At 42.7% G+C, this 20,508-nt stretch overlaps 1 protein-coding gene across 1 annotated transcript in view; it reads left to right on the top strand.

The window, feature by feature from the left end:
• The window catches only part of LOC126101579 (rabankyrin-5), a 443,789-nt gene that overhangs the window by 118,266 nt on the left and 305,015 nt on the right, over positions 1-20,508 (top strand). The window contains exon 4 of the mRNA XM_049912232.1: positions 16,464-16,608. Coding sequence (XP_049768189.1) covers positions 16,464-16,608 — 145 coding nt within the window. The remainder of the gene's footprint in view (positions 1-16,463; positions 16,609-20,508) is intronic.

The raw sequence follows: 20,508 nt of genomic DNA, 5'->3' as shown, positions 1-20,508 counted from the left end.
TCATCAGTCCCTTGTTCCTAATAAAACAATGCCACAAGTGTGAGAATAACACAGACAAGACATATAACACAAAACAGAAAGAAAGATAAGACCACATGAACGAAGGAAAGGCGATGAACACTAAAAGGAACAAAGGGGACAAGAAAACAGAGAGATGCAAGAAACAGTTGGAAGAGAGTAAAACAAGGAAGCAGATTACAGTGGCTGGCCGACCACGAAGATAAAATGAAAAAGCCAGCCACCCTGCAACACATTAAAACCTCCACCCTAAAAGCACTACGGTGGAAGACACAGAGGAACAAAGGACAGGAGCTAAACCCCAGATCGAATGATAAAACAAACCCTCATGGATGAAACGTAAAACCAATTCAGCCAATGAGGCATTGTCTGCTAAAATAAATGATAGAGAGTCCAGCAACTGAAGGTGAAGTCGCAGGGCACCCAAAGGAGGACAGAGCAGAAGAATATGGGCCACTGTCAACCACACCGACACTCAGGTTGGTCTTCACAGCGCAGGAGGTGGCCGAGGGTCACCCAGGCATGACCAATGCAGAGCCAGCAGAGAACCACAGAGAGTCTTTGTTTGCCAACCATAAAGGCTCCAAGAAGTGAAACAAATGGAAACGGTTTTTTCCTTCACTGACTCGGAGATCCTCTTCGACAGTGTCCCGTGATACCCTTGCCCGGCCAATGTCCGTGTTGCTGGTGCACACCACGAACCGTTTTTGTGCCGTGGACTCTGCAGACGGACAGAAGGAGAATGCCAGTGCCTTTGTAGACCTCGTGGAGCATGACACTCCAGCCTCTGTGCCCTGTAGCAGCAAGTTTTCGAAGGTGTCACCCCCTTCATCTTTTTTTTTTCTTTTCTCATCATGACTCTCCTCCAAGGGAAGTTCGCGGCCTTCAATTCAAGGAAGAGGACTTACATCTGCTCTTAGAATCGTATTGTCTGTGTGTTCTCTGCCTCCAGGAAACAAAATTGCACCCTCACAACTGCTTTGAGCTCTCGTATTCCTTCCCAGTCTGCTTTGACCTGCCCCCTGAGGACAGCCTTCCATCTCATGGGGAGTCGTACTGCTCATCTGGGATGATGTTCATAGTCAACCCCATCTCCTTGATTACCCGGCTCCAAGCTGTTGCAATACACATTTTCTTTCCTCACTTGATGTTTATCCTTCGTACCATTTACATCCCTCCGTCATTTGGTGTCACCAGGACAGACTCCCTACAGCTTATTGGGCGACTCCCTCACTCCTTTCTACTGCTCTTTGACTTTAAAGTGCACCTTACCCTTTGAGGCTTGCCCAGAACCTGTTTGAGAGCTGGCCTCTTGGCTGACCTTGTCAGTCAACTTAACCTCATGTGCCTTAACAGGTAGCATCCACATTCCTTTCAGATTCCACTCACAGCTATTCCCATTTGGACCTCTCCTTCTGCACTGCCCAGCTTGCCCATCATCTTGAGTGGTCCCCTTCTGTCTGACACATACTTGAATGTACATTTCCCGTTTGCCATTCGATTGCTGACTCCTACCCCACCTATGTGCATATCCAAATGGCAGCTTTCTAAGGCTGACTGCAGGCTTTACTCCTCCGTGGCGACCTTAAAAAATGTTCAGATGTGTGTGAAATCGTATGGGATTTAACTGCTAAGGTCATCAGTCCCTAAGCTTACACACTACTTAACTTAAATTATCCTAAGGACAAACACACACACCTACGCCCAAGGGAGGACTTGAACCTCCGCTGGTGGCGACCTTTAATGGACAATATTTCCCCATTTGCGATGACCAGGTAGAATATCTTACAAACATTATCCGTACCGTGACAGAACATTCCATTCTTTACACTTCTTCTGTATCATGCAGTATCCCAGTTACAAGGCAGACTGACACGCCTTTTGTGTGCAAAGATGTGCTCTCCATATTTTTAACCGTCATCCTATGATGGCAAACTGCATTTATTATAAACGGTAGGAAGCACAGTGTCATCACATTCTTTGGGATAGCAAGAAAGCTAACTGGATTTCATTTACTAGTTCTTTTAATAGTTACACTCCCACTTCTGTCATGTGGGCCAACCTCTGGTGGCTCTCTGGGAACAAGGTCCATTCCCCAATTTCTGGCCTGACAGCAGCAGATCATTTCATAGTGGGCCCTATTGCTATCTCCAACACCTTGGGCTGCTGTGTTGCGGAGATTTCAAGCTCCCCCCTCTATCACCCTGCCTTTCTCCATCAGAAATGAGTGGAGGTGGCTCGGGATATACTCTTCTCTTTTCAGAATAGTGAGTGCTACAATGCTGCCTTTACTATGAGGGAGCTAGATCATGCTCTCAGTTCATCCCGATCCTCCACTATGGGGGCAAATGCTGTTCAATTCAGATGTTGCAGCACCTTTCTCTTGTGGGCAAGCACTTTTCCTTCATATGTACAACTGCATATGGGCAGAGGGCACAGTTCCCAGATACTGGTGTGAGGCCACTGTCATACTCATACCTAAGCTCTGTAAGGACAAACAACTTACTTCTAGTTACCTTCCCATTTCTCTCACCACCTGTGTTTGCAAGGTGATGGAACATATGAGTCATGCCTGGCTGGTATGGTGGTTCAAGTCTTGCAGTTTACTAAACACTGCGCAGTGTGGATTTCGAGCACACTCTTCTATAGTTGACTATCTTGTCACTTTGTCCACCCATGTCATGAATGATTTTCTGTGAAAATCACAGACTGTGACCATGCTTTTCGATTTGGAGAAAGCCTATGACACCTGCTGGAAGACTGGTATCCTCCATAATCTCTACATGTGGGGCTTCCATGGCCACATGCCCCGTTTCCTTCAGGAATTCTTAAAAGACCGAGCTTTCAAGGTACGCATGGGTTCTGCCTTGTCAGACACCTTTACCCTTTAAAATGGTGTGCCTCAGGGTTCTGTCATGAGTGTCATCCTCTTTGCTGTCATAATTATCCCTATAATAGCCTGTGTCCGACTGGACATCTCCGGCTCCCTTTTTGTTGACGGTTTTTCCATCTATTGCATTTCTCCACGGACCTGTCTCTTTGAGTGGCATCTTCAGCAATATCTTGATAATCTTTAGTCATGGAACATCAACAATGGATTGTATTTTTCCACTGACTAAACCATTTGTGTGAATTTCTGGCGGGGCAGTTTCTTTCTTCCACTGTCTTTACCCCTTGGGCTTGTTGTTCTTCTGTTTGTTGACACTATGAAATTCCAGGGGCTTATGCTGGATAGGAAATTGCCTTGGTTCTCCCACATATCTTACCTGGCGGCCCACTGTGTGTGGTCCCTCAATGTCCTACATATCCTCAGTGGTACTTCCTGGGGAGTAGATTGAACCATTCTCCTCCAATTGTACCAGTCCCTACAAAACTAGACTATGAGTGTCTTGTTTATGCATCTGCACATCCATTCCTCTTACACTGTCTCAATACTATTGATCATTGTGGCCACTGGTGCCTTTTACACTAAGTCAGTTGAGAGGCTGTAGGCAGAAGCTGCCGAACTACCCTTGTCCTACCGCCGTGACTTTCTCCTCAGCAGATAAGCATGCCATTTGTCTGCCATGTGTAGCCACCCATCCTATACCTCCTTTGATGACTCCTTTGATCACTAGCATGGGGCGTGTCCCTCTTCTCTGTTACCTCCTAGAGTTTACTTTCGGCTGTTGCTCCAGCAGCTTAACTTCACGCTACCTGCCACTTTCCAGGTGGGTGTGAACCCTTCAACACCTTGGCTTCGTGTGGTGGCCTGTGTTGACCTTGGTCTTCATTCACTTCCTAAGGACACTACTCAAGCCTATCTTTGTCACCTTCAGTTTCATGAACTCCACATGGAACTTCACAATAGTAGCTTTGTGTACACTGATGGCTCTCAGATTGACCATGGTGTCGGCTGTGCCTTCGTCATCAGTGCCGACATTTTTTGGTATCGGCTTCCAGAACACTGCTCAGTATTTACAGCAGAGCTCTTTACCCTCTATCAGGCCACGCAGTACATCTGGCGACACAGACTTATCAATTGCGTCATGTGCTCCAACTCTCTCGGTGCCCTTCAAAGCCTCTGTGCTGTACACTGTCCATCCCTTAATGCAACAGGTCCAGGAAAGCTGTCACTTGCTCACTTTTGATGGAGCCAGTGTGATGTTTATGTGGGTTCCTGGTCACGTTGGTCTGACAGCAAACGAGGTGTCTTGACGCTGCTGCCAAGGCTGCAGTCCTCGTACCACAGTCTGCTAGTTCTTACATTCCCTCCTATTACTTCTGTGTTGCCATCTGTCAGCAAGTGGTGTCACTTTGGCTTCACCACTGGTCCTCCCTTCATGGGAACAAGCTCCAGGGGATTAAGCCTCTCCCAGCAGCTTGGATAACCACCTCTCGGCCTTCTCAGCGTGAGGAGATCATTTTACCTAGGTTGTGTATCGAGCACTGTCTTTTTAGCCATCACCATTTGTTAAGTGGTGCTCCCCCACCACTTTGTGCTTATTGCCCTCAACCTTTGCCGGTCTGCCATTTCATGACAGAATGCCCTTTTTTTAAACACTTGTGTTCTCATTTGTTTGCCATCTGAGTTACCAGCCATTTCAGAGAACAACGCATGGGGTGTCGACCATGTTTTACTTTTTATCTGTTGTAGCAATATGGCCCACATTTAATCTTTAGTTCAGGACCTCCGTATATCTATGGCTTATTTTGTAGACCTTTCTCCACGTCCCTGTTTTTAGCTGTCTTTTCTTCTGTCAATTGATTTAATGTGTAGTCGGTTTTAACTCTTCTCTTTGTCTTTGTATTCTACAGTTTTGACTTGGACGCATATGACCCTTGTTAGTTTTGCACCCTAAAACAAAAAATAGGAGTCAACATGGATTACACAATCAGTTATACTGTGCAACCCTGCTAGCTTTGTCAGTTCTCAAGATTCAGAATATGACATATACTACATTGCCCTTCGCACTGAACATGTTCCCCCACTCTCCTTGATGTGGGTGTTTGCAGACAACACTTGCATGGTTATGCCTGTCCTCAGTTTCCTCTGCGAAAGTGGTTTGCTCTCCTTGATTTAAGTACGTGAATTTTGTTGTGGAATTGGAGTCCCTTAACACTGGCATTGGTTTGGGAGGCCTTCGGCTTTGCATCTATGCCAGCTGGTGCTGCCCCCACCCTCCCACCTCGCCCTTTTCTGTGTGGTCTTTTGCCCCATTTTGTTTCCTGTCTCCTTGTGTCTTCTTCCTGTGTGTCATTCCGACCAAAGTACAGTGTGCGGATCAGAACAGGTCGACAGGGGTGCCGGCACCCTGGTGTGTGCCGTGCCTGTATGGTGCCAACCTGCTGTCGTCCTGCACCCCCTTTCCTGTTCCTTACTCTTCCTGCCGCACCTATATACCGTCAGCCTCTCCATTTGCTCGTTTTCCTCTGTCATCAACTGCACTGTGCTGTTGTTCCTCTCTTTATTTCTGTCACCTTGGATTGTGAGATTGATGACTGTGCTGTTTGGTCCACTCCCCCTTCAACCAGCCAACCAAACAACCAACCAGTTAGCATGGGCTCAGCTGTATGTCATATTCTGAATCTTGAGAACTGACAAAGCTAGCAGGGTTGCACAGTATAAGTGGCTGTGTAATCCATGTTGACTCCTATATAAGACTCTTCAAAACAGCTCATCACATGGGAACACAAAATATGTTCCTATTTAACTACAACAAATTTATCTCAGTGACATAGGTATGCAGTGCTGCTTACCTGCACTTCAATCATTTGTGAAGGCTGGAAAGTCATGTGCTGTTTAAGTGGCCCAAAGTAGACTGTTGCAAGGCTAAGTATTTCCTTCCTTATCAGTAAGTACCATAACTGCCCATTGGTCAGCACTCTTTCCTTCTCTTTTATGCCCCAACTTATTGTTGTTTATAGCTTTTGCAACTGTGCAGTGTTTAAAACTATAAACCTTAGTCATTTTCAGTGAAACAGTTTCAGAAGATAGAATATAGTATTCACTTTACAAACTTATGTTTTAATGCTTTCAAGATAAATGAGCATCTGGACAAACAAATTTTATCTATTGCCTGAATTTAGATGGGATCAATATTTCTTAGTGCTTTTTTTTTTAAAAAAAAAAAAACGTTTTAAAGGATTTTATATAAGATCTAGTTCTTATATACACCGATAGAAAAAAAATTGTAACACAAAGGAGGAGTTGTGCGGCATGAATGAAAAGTTGTTAGGTGTGTTTCTACATCTGAAAGTTGATGTCTATTAAAATGTGGTGCCAGTGACATTAGAGTGATGCTAGTAGTGCCATTATGAGGCTGCAAATAGACTTACTTTAAATACGTGCTGTAATGGTTGTGAGTGTTGTTTACCTTTGAGATTAGGCGGGATCAGTTGATGTTAGTCAGTAATGCCTTTAAGGCAACAAAGATGCCATTATTAACACCTCACTCAGTTCGAAAGAGGTTGTACAATAGGGCTACAGGGTGCTGGATGTTCCTCCTGCAATATTGCAGAAAGACTTGGCAGGAATGTAGCCACTGTACATCATTGCTGGCAGTGGTGGTCATGACACTACACAGTCACAAGAAGACCAGGCTCTGAATGGCCATGTGACTTGCTAAGAGGGAAGACCATTGTGTTCGGCATATGGCTCTGGTGCATTGTACTGCATCTGCAGCAGCACTTTGAGCAGTTGTCACCTCAGTGACGCAACAGACTGTTGCAAAACAGTTACCGTATTTACTCGAATCTAAGCCGCACTTTTTTTCCGATTTTTGAAACCAAAAAAACCGCCTGCGGCTTAGAATCGAGTGTAAGAGGAAGTGGTGAAAAATGTTGGTAGGTGCCGCCACAACTAACTTCTGCCGTCGAATATATGTAGCACTACACATGCATGCTTTTGTAGTCACAAAGTTAAATACTGGCGCCAAAACCTCTGCGCCAGTAAATAAATTTTTTAAAAAAGGTGGAAAACGAGCTTTTTTCTCCGCCCCGAGTTTCGACCACTGCATTTTTATACATTATCCAATGAAGTAAATACAAATTCCGTATTGTTCATCTTCGAATGTAGCAGTCTTTCAATGTACTACGAAAATCCGACTGGCAAGACTGTTCGGGATGTTTGTCAATATGGCCAACTCTACGTTCTGAATTTTTTCCTACCTGTGAGAAGATATGGTTGCTAATAGTAACTTTTATGAATTGTGAGTCACATGCAGTATTCTCTTCATCAGAAGAATAATACAAATATAAACATTTTGCTATCTATTGTGTCGTGTTGTTGCTATCTCATTTAAATCCTGTCTGCCTAATAAACTACGGAACTAGATGAGACAACAGCAAACGCGGAAGAATGTACATATCATGTCATGTTCATATTCGTATTATTCTTATGCCTAATAGTGATACAGTCAGGAATAAAGCACGGCAATTGAATAGATTTTTAAATCTAAGATGACTCTAATTTCTGTGCAGAATGTTATGTACCAAAGAGGTGTGTGCAAAGATTTTGAAACGGAGAAAAATTTTCGCTAAACTCTCGTTCAGAACATCATCTATCATATGCAGTCTATTATCTGGTTCTTGTTGATCCTCTCTCTCTCTCTCTCTCTCTCTCTCTCTCTCTCTCTCTCTCTCTCTCTCTCTCTTTTTAAAGTGGCTGTAGCACGCACAAAAGTAAGTCATGCCGCGAGACGCGACAGGCCGTAAACACTCATTATCCAAATGTGGCAAACAATGCATGGCACAGTACAATAATGCGTTTTCAGCTTAGAGTGACGTAAACACCTATAACAAAGAGAACGGCAGTTATCAGGTCAAAGAAAAATAAGCAATCAAATCAATCCAGATGAAGCACGTGAAAAAGGAAGGGTACCGGTACCCGTATAAATATGGACGGAGCGCCTGACGCATAGCAATGGCTACCTGGTAAAGCGTAACTGCTAAACTTAAGACTCGAACCACACTACTGTATCTGTATCGTCATTCATTCGACCTAAATTGTGTCTCATATTACAATGGACCAACTTTGTTTCTCCCCTTGAATTTCGAGTCTCAAATTTCAGGTGCAGCTTAGATTCGGGAATTTTTTTTTCCCTTGATTTTGAGTCTCATTTTTCAGGGGCAGCTTAGATTCGAGTGCGGTTTAGATTCGAGTAAATACGGTATTTAAAGGACAGCTCCAAGCCAGACACCCTATGGTTTGCATTCCACTGACTCCAAACCACTGCCACTTAAGAATCCTGTGGTTTTGAGCAAGAGCCCATTGGAGGGTGGGCTGGAGATCCGTTGTATTTTCTGATGAAAGCTGTTTCTGACTCAATACCAGTGTTTGCTGTGTGTTATGAGGTGGCCAGCTGAGGGCCTGCAGCCAACCTGCCTGCATTATAGGCACACTGGACCTACACTAGGAGTTGTGGTCTGGTCTGCTGTTTTGTATAATAGTAGGAACAGTCTCATGGTTATCTCACACACCCTCTCTGCAAAATTGTATGTCAGTCTGGTGATTCAACCTGTTATGCTGCTATTCATGAACTGTTTTCCAAGGGATGTTTTCCAACAGGATAAAGCTCATACACATCCAGTGTTGCAACACAACATGCTTTATACAGTGTCAACATGTTGCTTTTGCCTGCCTGATCACCAGATCTGTCTACATTAGAGCACATATGGGACGTCATAGGACAAAAACTCAAACTTTATCCACAAACAGCATTAACTGTCCCTGTATTGACCAAGTGCTGTAGGCATGGAACTCCATCCCACTGTCTGATATCCAGCACCTGTGCAGCACAGTGCATGCACATTCTGCATGAATTCACCATTCTTGTGGTTACACCAGTTATTAAAGTAACAGAATTTCACATTTGCAATGACTTACCTTGCACTTACATTAACTTGTGATCTTGCAGTGTTAATCACTTAAATGTGTCACCTAAACAAATGCATTCCTGAAATTTCATTACTGTGTGTCAATTATTTTTGGTGTTGTGATTTTTTTCCATCAGTTTATACCGAATGCTTTCTCCATAGTTGTACTTATGCCTGTTTTTTTAATTAAGTATATTCAGCAGTAATTCAGCTTCATTTGAATATTTCGGGGAACTCTTTCTGCTTTTGCAGTTAAGTGTCTAATGTTGTAATCAAGCATCTCTTGCCACCTGCCATGCACTAACTTTTATCTCACTGGGCCTAAAATCCATTTTAATTTTTGTCCTAGGTCCTCAACATTGTCCTTTCCCGAGCTGAAAGTCTTTTACTGCCTGCATAAACAGTTTATTATTTAGATATTCATTTAAGGCCAGTTTCATAATAATTCTATATTTTCAAATAGAGCTTTCAAATGAATGAGGACCTTTATTTCCAAAGCCTGATTTGTGGGAAAAATCTGTAATTATACCAGCAGATGAGTGTGCACTGTTTTAGTTCAGTTAGTGTCTGAGGGAGGCAGTTGCCTTTTCCTCAGATAACAAGTGAGCATGGCAGTTATTTCTTGGTTCAAGGTAGGGGTACATCTACTGTGATCATGAAGCTTGATGTGCTGTGAAGACGACGACCATCTTCACTGCTTTCAATACCTAGCTGTACTACACTAGGACTGCCCGTGGATATTGTCATCTGTCAGAGTTGAAGCAGCTAATGTCAATCTAATCCTTTAAGTGTGTTGCTTTATGAGAATTGTGGCACATGGATATACGTCCTCCCATAGTTTCTCAATACTACATGGGGTATTTGCACTGTGGTCTAGCACTCATCCTATAGTGATCAGATGGTGTTGAATGCTGCTCTTGTAGCAATAGCTAATATAGTCCACTTAACTATGATATTAGTAACCTGTGATGAATATCTTCAACTTAATAGAAACATAAAATAGCAGAAACTTAAAGAGCTAATACAACAATTACACCCAGCCTTCATCTCCATGTTTTGAGGCAGCACAAATACGGACAGCAGAGACAAATTGTTGAAATACTTCTTGAATGAAATGGACTTTTGTTCATTGAATATCGTGGGAGACCAATGCACTTTTGGTGCTGCAGATGTTGGTTTCTCTTCTAGTGATCTTTCCTCATACATCTGTACCCTAGCACTAGTGTTAAAATGGTACATTCATGACTTATGTGATAGCAATGATAATCCCATCATATTGACAATCCCATGCCTCCAGCTGGAGAGTTGCTATGTTGGTCCCTGAAATGATCTAACAGCAGGCAGAATCCTCTGCATCCCAACTCCCACCAAACCAAATGAAAAGGATTTATGAAATTATGCAACATGCTACAAATATCATTATACATGCAAAGAAAGCTACTATATCTTGTTCATTTGGAGGCCTTTAATGCAAGTCTGTTGTTTGGTGATCCAAATAAACAGCCAAGATAGCTAGAAAAGGGTGAGCCCTACAATGCACAGTTAAAACTCCTTGACTACCAGCATAATTCTATCCAAACAAAATTGGAGAGGAGTATGGTTACTTACCAAACAGCAGAAGAAAGGCGGTTGAGATTAACAACTGCACATATCTCAGCTGCTCAGGTGGGTAAGTTGAGACACACAAATGGATACTCATCCCCAACAAGATCACTGGAATTATCATCACTGAAGTCCTCTGTACTGATCCTCATCTAAACCTACATGAAGGAGCTCTTTACCAAAGCATTACACCGAAATGTCGGCATTGACTGGCTATTATATGTTAGCTACTTCCCAGACACCCTACAATTCTGACACAAGTTGTCTACCTTTATACAGAACTTCTTGTCTTGTAGGTTCTTTCAGCCCTTAGGAAAGTAAGTGAATAAGAAATCGAGAATGTTACAGGAGTCTGTTGTAAGTATCACCCTTTCCACTACTGCAAAAGATGAAACTGTGACTGCCCTGGGACTAATGTATCAACAGCACTGCATGTTAATACTCTTCGTGTCTGTTATGGCTCCTTGTCACTCTATTTGCTGAAAATTGTCTGCAAATGGCATTACATAGAATACAGACATAGACTGAAACTTATGGGTGCTGTCTTTGATCGGTGAACTCCCAGGATGTCCCTGTATTCTTGCTTCTTGATAGCAAGTTGACCTGCATGCCTCATGTCAAGCGACTTGTATGCAAAAAATTAGCTCATTACTTTCATCATAAATACCACCTGCAAAAGCAGATAAACCAACCTCATAAAATTGTATAATTGTTTTTTTTTTTTAAAAAAGGAAAGAAACCTGACCAGCTTTGATATAACTCACAAATATTTGCCTAGAGCGCTCTTTTACACTAGACACCCCACACTCTTATCCTGACATTACAAGTCCCATAACAGCACATCCCCTGCCCTGCCATGCAAATGTACTTCACACATAACATTAAGGTTCACAGTATCCCAGTAATTTAACACTGTAATTGTACTCTGTCCTGCAAGGGTATGAACCCTCCAGCCAGATCCAAAGATTGTGGAAAAGTTGAATCTGCATAAGCACAAATAATTCCTTCAAAAACTTTTCTGTAACAAGTGAGAGTATCATTTATACTGCATAATTGAGAATACTTCACAAAGCACTCATCTATATCAAAACCCTCTCCATCAAAGCAGCTCTTATATAGTGACTCTCTCGGCAATGTCCAGGCAACAGTAGGGTGCTTTCCAAAATATCTGGTAAAGTAAGACATTCAGGTGCTTGTATACTACCTGTGCAGAACAGGAGCCACAATTGTCTTCCTTTTGATGATGTGTTGTATCAACACACTTGGCATTAGCTACATGTATTAACCAGCCAAGGCAGCCTTTATGAATAAACCATTTATGAACACCATCCCTGAAGCTGACTTAAGAACTTATCTTCTATGAAGTCCTCTGCATCAATGAGGAGACTAATGGTAAAGTAACATGTATCCCAACAAACTCAGGATAAAAGAAAGTGCCACCAAACATTGGAACTCATCCCACCAAGCTTTGCGAAGAGTGCATATGTCCATTTGCTTTGGAGACACCAAGCTTGCACATGAATATATCTTCCAACAAAAAGATTGATCCAGGTGTCACTGCAGAGTGGCTGTGATGGTTTAAATGACTAAACTTATTAGATCTGTGGCATATCCAATATGCCACAGGTATCACAACTCTGTGTATCCTGGGAATGACACCACTATTGCAACTGAAGCATTAAAATAATGGCAAGAACATGACTACAATGATAAGATCTGATTCACTTGTCAGAAAATTAAATTTATCAATAGATACAATTGGAGGGCCTTATTTCCCTAGAGGCTCCTCATCCTGATACATATTATTTGTTCTTTACCATGATCTTTGACTCTTGTTTTTTCTTTATTGTGCTTTTTATGCACCCTGTCTCTCCATTTATTATTTGGTTGCGAACAGATGCTATTGTTGGAGTGGAAAGACACACTTTCATGATGATGACATCCATCGGTAGTCAGCAACAAACCGTTAGAGCAAATTGTTGAAAACAATTTTTGAAAACCAGCATTTCATGATATCTCAACCATTGGACAACTTTCTGTAGATTTTATTGGAGTGTTTTTCAAGAGATTGTAACTATAAACAATTAGGATACCGTAAGTTCTGTGCTCCCTCCAAAATATGTTTTGAGAACAGTAAAACTCGATAGATGACGTACTTTCTGTACTTCCTTTACCATCTCAGTACCAACACAGGATTATTGAACAGTTTTGTGACTGTAATGAAATTTTGTATGGCTAGGCCTCCCATCGAGTAGACAGGTCACCAAGTCTTTTTAGATGATGCAACTTTGGTGCTGTGCGTATCAATGAGTATGATATGATGATGAAGATATCACAACACCCAGTCCCCGAGATGAGAAAATCTCCGACCCAGCGAGAAATCAAACCCAGGCCCCTTGCATGTCATTCTGTCACACTGACCACTCAGCTACTGAAGCGGACATAATTGTGACTGATGACAAAACATGGGTTTCCTGTCCTAATGCAGGAACAAATACACAGTCAGTAGTGTGGGGTCACACTGCTTCACTCAGTGGGCTAAAAAGAGCATGCCAACCTCTCAGCCAGAAAGATTATACTATTGTTTGAGGTGCTAAACAAATCTGTTTTGCAGAACGGGAGGAGAACTGTCAATTCTGGAGGCTACTGTGGCATTTACAGAAAACCGAGACAAGCCACGACAGTGTTGTAACTAGTATCATGTTTCTGCATGGCAATGTTTGGCCACACTCTGCCTGGCAGGCACTAGAATAGTTGTCATTTCAAATGGAATATTTTTGAACATGCAACTTACAGTTCAGACTTAGCTCGAAGTAATTTCCACCTCGTAATGTATGTGAGAAATTGGCTTGACTCTCAACACTTTGCCTCCGATAAAGCACTTCGGGATGATGATACAAACGTGGAATTTTTAGAGATGGAACCTAGAGGCCTTATACTAAGATCAGTGGTAGGATGAAAGAGAGGAACTTACAAGGAAAGGTAGATGTGTAGTTGAAGATAAAGGAAACAAGGAGGGATCTCATGAGGTAACAGAACACTAAGACAGCAACACTCAGAGAATTCTGTTGTTGTATACAAGGGTATGGTTAATAGGAATTTGTTGAGGTATGCCATGGATGTGAATGAACAGCATGTATTTCTCTGATCTGACAGTCCTTGCGTCGCCCAAAGAACATGACGTTATAGTCTTACGTACTGCATATTGTTAAAGTTCCCTGAAAAGATACGTTTGAGGATGCAGCGCTTAGCACATGTGAAAAAAATGGAGTGCCTGTGCAACTTTGCTCTAGGTTTACAGATATCTGATACTGAGATAATGGTTGATAAAGCATAGCATTTTTCCTTTAAAGATCAAAATACGCAACTGAACTACAGTTGCAGTACTGAATTTATAAATAAGATGTCACAAATCAGATTATACAATCAGTTTTGTGATAATTATTAGATAGTGTAGTTAAGGAATGTTTGTGTGTCAGGGAATGACTGACAGTGTGGTTGACTGGAGCAGTTCAGCTGTGATTGCCCTGGATGAATGTATATAAGTAGTGCTGCTATCAGGAAGCATTAGAAATAGGGAATTTAGTAAGTAATTAGGGGTAGTTTTAATGCAATATACAGAATTTGTAATGTACATTTCAAGTAAATTACTAGTATATTTTGCTGCAATGTGTGTAACAGCAGACTATATTCTAAAATTATACCATACTTTTCTTTTTTTTTCCACAGTAGTTAAAGCGGATAGTTTGCCATTCCAGTAGACAACAAACTCTATGTGTGTTAGAAAATAAGTAAGTAAATATCGCTGTCTGGCTGCTATGTCAAACATAATTTTATTCAGAGGAAGTGTATCAGTTCTGGAAAGATAAATAACAAATGCTTAATCTGAAACGTGATTAAGTAGAAGAAATAATACAAATGTGTAGTTTCAAGATTTTCCTTCTAAATTTGCTCTAGCAATTTTGCTTTGTTTTATTTTAAAGCCTTATGGAGATTACTCTTTGGACAACCCTTCTATTATGCTTTCAGTAATAGCGTATGATTGAGGTGTGGCACATAGATTGGTTTAAATGTCACAGATGCTGTAATAGCAACAACATGGAAAGGATAGATTGCTACTCACCATGTAAAGGAGGCACTGAGGTGCAGACTGTCACAATAAAAAAGACTGTTACAATAATTCAGCTCTCATTCAAAGTCCTTATTCTGAGGTAGCACTCACAAACACACACATGCGCAACTTGCACATACATGCCACTGTCTTTGAGCACTGAGGCCTTACCGCAGTGGCATCTGACATCAGCAGCAACTAATTGGGGTGAGTGGTGATGATAAGGTGGTGGTGTGGCATAGGGTGGGGAGGCGGAGGGGTAGCAAGGTAGGGGTGGGGGTAGATGGTAATGCTGCCTGTTGGAGCATGCAGGGAGATGGTGGGAGCAGGATAGGGTTGCTGAGTGCAGTGTTTTGCTGAGGGGAGGGTGAAGTCTCTGCTCCCACTCCAGTACTTCACACACCTACCCCACCAACACAAAACACCCAGCATGCATAACAGGTGTGTGTATTCTGTTACCACCACATCCACAAATGCTCCCACAGGCAACTATCCCTCCCCCTGCCCACCTCAAGCTGCCTCCATAACCCCACCACTCACCGCAGCAGAGCATTGCTCATGTCAGATATGGTCACTGTCAGACCTCATCATTCAGAGGTGTGTGTGTGTGTGTGTGTGTGTGTGTGTGTGTGTGTGAGAGAGAGAGAGAGAGAGAGAGAGAGAGAGAGAGAGAGAGAGAGAGAGAGTTGTGCTCTTGTGCATGTGTGTTATTTCCTACTTCAGAACTAGGGTTTTGTCCAGAAGCTTAAATATTTGGTAGTCTTTTTCATTGTGTCTGTCAGTAACTCAGTGCCTCGTCTGTGTTGAGTAGCAATCTATCTTTTCCATATGACTCTTATTCCATGCTGGACTTTCCATCAGTTGCGGTAATAGGTCTTAGGAAAACCCACAAAGCACGTAGAGGACAACAAATGACATGTTTTAGATTAATTAGTCCATCTTAGTTTAGACAAACATCGATATAAAATGTTCAGTCAAAACACCTTCAGCCATCTAAACTTCCAGTTTTTATTTTATTTGAGCAACTGGTTTCAGCACTACATTAAGCCATGTTCAGGCAGTCTGACCTACAGGACAAATCCCACATCTGGCCCAGTCAAAATAGGAGCCAGTATTCACCATAGATTTCTTCTTAACATGGTGATCCCTTCGATAACCACTTGAGTTGCAAGGGGTGATCAAAGGGATCACTGTGTCAAGAAGAAATCTACGAATACCAGTTACTGAAGGCGACTGGAGCAGAGGTGGGTATTCGTCCTACATGTCAGTCAGGTGGACTGAAGATGGCTTAACGTAGTGCTGAAACTAATTGCTCAAATTGATGGAAATTTAGATGGCTGAAGGTGTTCGGATTTGACATTTTATATTGAACAGACGAGGTGCTGCAACCATATGTATAAAGATGGACCTATAGAAGCATTCATACAGTTACAGAAGCTCTCCAGGTACCAGGATATGTTTTTGTATATTCTGCCTTGGTTGCAGTGAACTTTTTTAAATAATAGGAAACCCTGGAAAAGTGCTGTCTCTACAGTTACATTAACATGTACATTACTTATCTGTGACTGGAAAACACACATTCTGCTACTGTTGCTGTTGTTCATAATTATGAACAAAGTGTGTAGACATAAGGAAAGATTTTGTCACTCACTATAAGTAAATGTACCTGGATTTACCCTCAACAAGGAAATCTGTGGTTTGATAGCAGGCTAAATTTTTTAAGATATTCATTACAGCTCTCTCATACTTTCCAGAAATGGTCTGTTTGAGACACTCTGAGCAGTCTGTCTTTATCTTTATTTAATAGTTTGTTGTATTGGTTAACTACTCCTTTGACATGTCTGTCTTGTCTACACTTGACAATATGTAATTTCAGATTGGAGTTTCTTGGAGCCAGAAGTGGGTTTTGCTGTTCTGAAGTGGGTATATACTGATTTGGTGGATTTTTCTCAAGGAGACTCTTTCACACTAGACCTCATGAAGACTGCCAATAAGTTCCACCTTGATGAGCTTGTTGCAAAGTAAGGTTGCATCTTGTACAATGACAAACTTTTGTAATAAACTTCATTTTTATATGATAAAACTCTTTAGAAATTTGATTCAGTGCATAGGTGTTATAAATAATGTTACATACTCCATTGATTTGTTAAAATTTTCTTTTTTTTTTATACAATGGACTGATATTATTTGTTTAGTACATAAATGAACCTTGGTTACCATATTTACAGTATATTAGGTTTTATAATGTTGTTTATGATGATTTACTAGTTATAGACCGGTTAAGAATAATAGCTTCAGTAAATTTCACATTTTCCTGATACACTTAAAGCTGAAACTTTGTGGATCTTAGCTTTAAAATGAACTCCTCATCCAGGCCCTGAAGGCCCAAAGGATGTTAACTGTGAATTTTAAAACTGATCCTATTAAAAGTGAAAATTGTTGATAAACGTAAAGGCTCTGCTCAGGGAAGAAAGAGAACATTGTTAAAATGAATAATGAAATGGGGACCTGAAAAATGTAACTACCTTTGACACACTTCATGTCAGTGACATCTTCAAAAAAATCAGGAGCATGTTAACGAACTGCCAGACTGCCACTATGATTATAAGTCCTTGAACATGTTTTGTGTGTGTGTGTGTGTGTGTGTGTGTGTGTGTGTGTGTGTGTGTGTGTGTGTTTGCATTTTTTTTAATGTGATCATTTGTATGCCCAAGCATATCACACTCTTCATACTAATTTGATGTTTCTTGCATGCTGCCTTTATGTTGTTGCAGTTTTAATGGCCAGCAGTGTATTTCATCATAATACATGTTCTTCAGTGCCATTTTGTAGTATGTGAATGGTTGTTTTAAGATAAATGCAAATAACTCCACTGCTTTCCAGAGATGGGAAGTTTTTTGAATAAATGTCTATCTAGATAAATTAATTAGTTAATCAAACATTTTACTTGGAAATAAATTATTTCTAGATAAAGGGATTCAGCTTTCTCATAAATACAAATATTTATTTGTTGTGTACTCTTCGAAGTTTTAACTAACAAATAACCCCACTTTCTTTGTTTGCATCTTGATCACTCATCTATTAGTTACAACAAGTATATGTTCCTGTATGTCAACATGGTTTCTCCCCAGGGGGCTCACTGTTCTTTCAAGAGCTCGTGTGTGGCGTACACGGGGCCCCGAGCTACTGCAGTCCATTCTTCATTTCCCGACTGCATTTCCTTCATGTTGCCCTCCCTCCCTACCCTCACTCCTTCCTTGTTGCCTCCTCCTTCCCCTAACTCAGTGTTATGATTTATATCAACCTGGCTATCCACCTGGTTCTCTGTCTTGATTGCAATTTTGTTCCTTCTGCCTGTTCATTCATCCTTTTTGGCGTTTAGGTCCCTGCTTGAGGTTTAACCTCCACTTCTAAATTTTCTGTTTTTAGTGTGAGTCATTTGGGGGAAGCAGTCTCTCCCTAGCGTCTGTGGTATGGATTCTCCTTCCCCGCCCTTCCTAGCCCCACCCTTCCTTCCCCACCCTTCCTAGCCCCACCCCTCCTTCCCCACCCCTCCTTGCCCACTGTTACTCTCCCCCCCCCCCCCCCCTACACCCTGCTTGGTCACCAGCACATGTAGCCAGCCCATGTGATGGGGTGACAAGTATCCATCTGACAACACAGGATTCACACTACTGATACCTGAGCTGTTCCCTCCCCATGTATGCCAAGGAGTGGTTGTCTACCTGGAGCATAAGAACTCCCGGAAACAGCCACCATGCCAGGCTGCCCTTGCAGTGGCTGGTTGGTGTCCATGGGGGAGCCCCTGGTCACAGATGCTTGGCACATGAAGCATATCAAGCTGCAAAAATCTGACTGTTCTCAAACAGCCATCACTTTGAATGGTGAAGGATCATTGGGTGCTGCTTTGTATGACCCAATGGCCTTCCCTTCCCTGGCTACACTATGCGAGGAGGATCAGGCATCTTAGGATGAAACACTTTCCCTGCTACCTCGTCTGTACTTGGATGGATGGGGACACATTCACAGCCACAAAGCCATTGTTTTTTGTAGAGTCTATCGGTGAGATGTGGTTGGGCTCCCTGTTGATCAAAGTTTCTTTTGCCACTAAGTCTGCAGGTCTTTGTGCTTGTGATTGTCTCGGCAATGTTCCAGTGTCTATTACTCTCACCAATCCCTGAATATGGTCCGAAGGACCTCGTCCTGCAAACTGATGAGGAACTCTAGGCTAATCTGGAGCACCATGTCTGCAGAAGAGTTGCAAAGACAACCGCACCGAGACTGGTGCCTTCATTCTGGCTTTCAAGGAGAATACACTCCCAGAGGAGGTCAAGTTTCACCTGTCTTATGCTGAGGCTCCCGTCTGGGAGCTGCTCCCCCTCTCCGGCCAAAGAAGTGCCCACCTTCTTTGGCACCTGCCAGTGATGCCACCCCCTGCCCCCCTCCGGAACCCCTCTCCCCAGCGTCTCTCAGGCTGGAAGCCCCCTACCACAATTCGGCAATGAGACGCACCACCATCTTCGTGCTGAAAGGTTGCCTGCTCTCTGTTGATTCCAGATCTTGCAGACATCTGTACTCCCTCTGTGCCCTGCCCTCCTCCACCTCCAAAAGAGAAGAAGAAGAAGAAGAAGAAGAAGAAGAAAACACAAGTCCCAAGACAGGGCCCCCGGTGTCCCCAGAGGTACCATCTCCCTCTTCAAAACCTGAGCCTGACATCTTATTTGTGGATGTCACCCCATCCTTGTTGTTGTTGATGATGACTAACCGAGTGACATGACCTCCTCTGGACTTATGAATGTCTAACTGGACTCTTGCCACACTGCACAGTGTAATTGCAACAGATATTATCGTCATCTATCGGAAATACAACACCTTGTTTCCTCGTATTCTGCATTCTGTCTTGCTGTTCAAGAAATACACTTCCGTGATGACCACTTGCCAACATTTCGTGGTTATTGGGTATTCTGTCGGAACCGTGCCGGTCCTGGGGTAGCATCTGGCGGGGTCTCCACTTTGGTTCACTCAGATGTCATAGTGACTAGATCCCCTTCGTACCAACCTGGAGGCATTAGTGATTAGAGTGCAATCGCCATTTGCAATGTCTAACTCCCTCCAGGTAGGCCATTTCCTTATGTTGAACTGTCTACCTTAATACAGCAACTCCTGCCATGTTCATCATCCTTGGGGACTTCAGTGTGGGGGAGTGCCACTTCCACAGGTTGGGGTCTCCTAATTGACCAACTTATTACATATTTTGATTTGTCTCTCCTCAATGATGGTTCCCCTACCCACTTCACTGCTGCTCATGGGACCTTTACTGCTCTCGATATCACAATCACCTCCCCCACTCTCATGGCTCTCCTACACTAGCCGTCCATGATGATGTTTGTGACACCACTTCCTGCTGACTCTGTAGTTCCCCTACTGCCACCAGGCAGACAGGCCCCCCACATTGGGCATTCTGCAGGGCCAATTGGCCTTTATATATATCTTTTGTGCACTTAGACACCTCCCTCTCGAAATGCATTGATGCAGTCATGCAAGACGTCTTTCTCACTATTCTTCATGGTGCTGGCACTGCTGTCCCCCAATCCACAGGTCTCCCTCATCATCAACTGGTACCATGTTGGACCAAGGATGTAGCAGTGCTGTCTAGGAATGCCGATGGGTACTGCAGCTATATAAATGACACCATTCACAAACCAGCCTCCTCACTTTTAAGCGTCTCCATGCTAAGACTCATTACCTTCTGAAGCAGAATAAAAAGGAATGCTGGGATTGCTATGATTCCTCCCGGGGGATGTATGCCTCTTCGTCGCAGGTTTGGTCCAAACTCTGTAGCCTTCTGGGCTACCAGCGACAGTCACGTGTTAGTCCAGGGTATTAATCTCCAGGGTGCTCTGTGCACTGATCCATTGGTC

The sequence above is a fragment of the Schistocerca cancellata genome, chromosome 9 (genome assembly GCF_023864275.1).
Source record: "Schistocerca cancellata isolate TAMUIC-IGC-003103 chromosome 9, iqSchCanc2.1, whole genome shotgun sequence".
Classification (NCBI taxonomy): Eukaryota; Metazoa; Arthropoda; class Insecta; order Orthoptera; family Acrididae; genus Schistocerca; species Schistocerca cancellata.
Note: the sequence above shows the minus strand (reverse complement) of the source record. Positions and strands in the feature narration are given on the sequence as shown.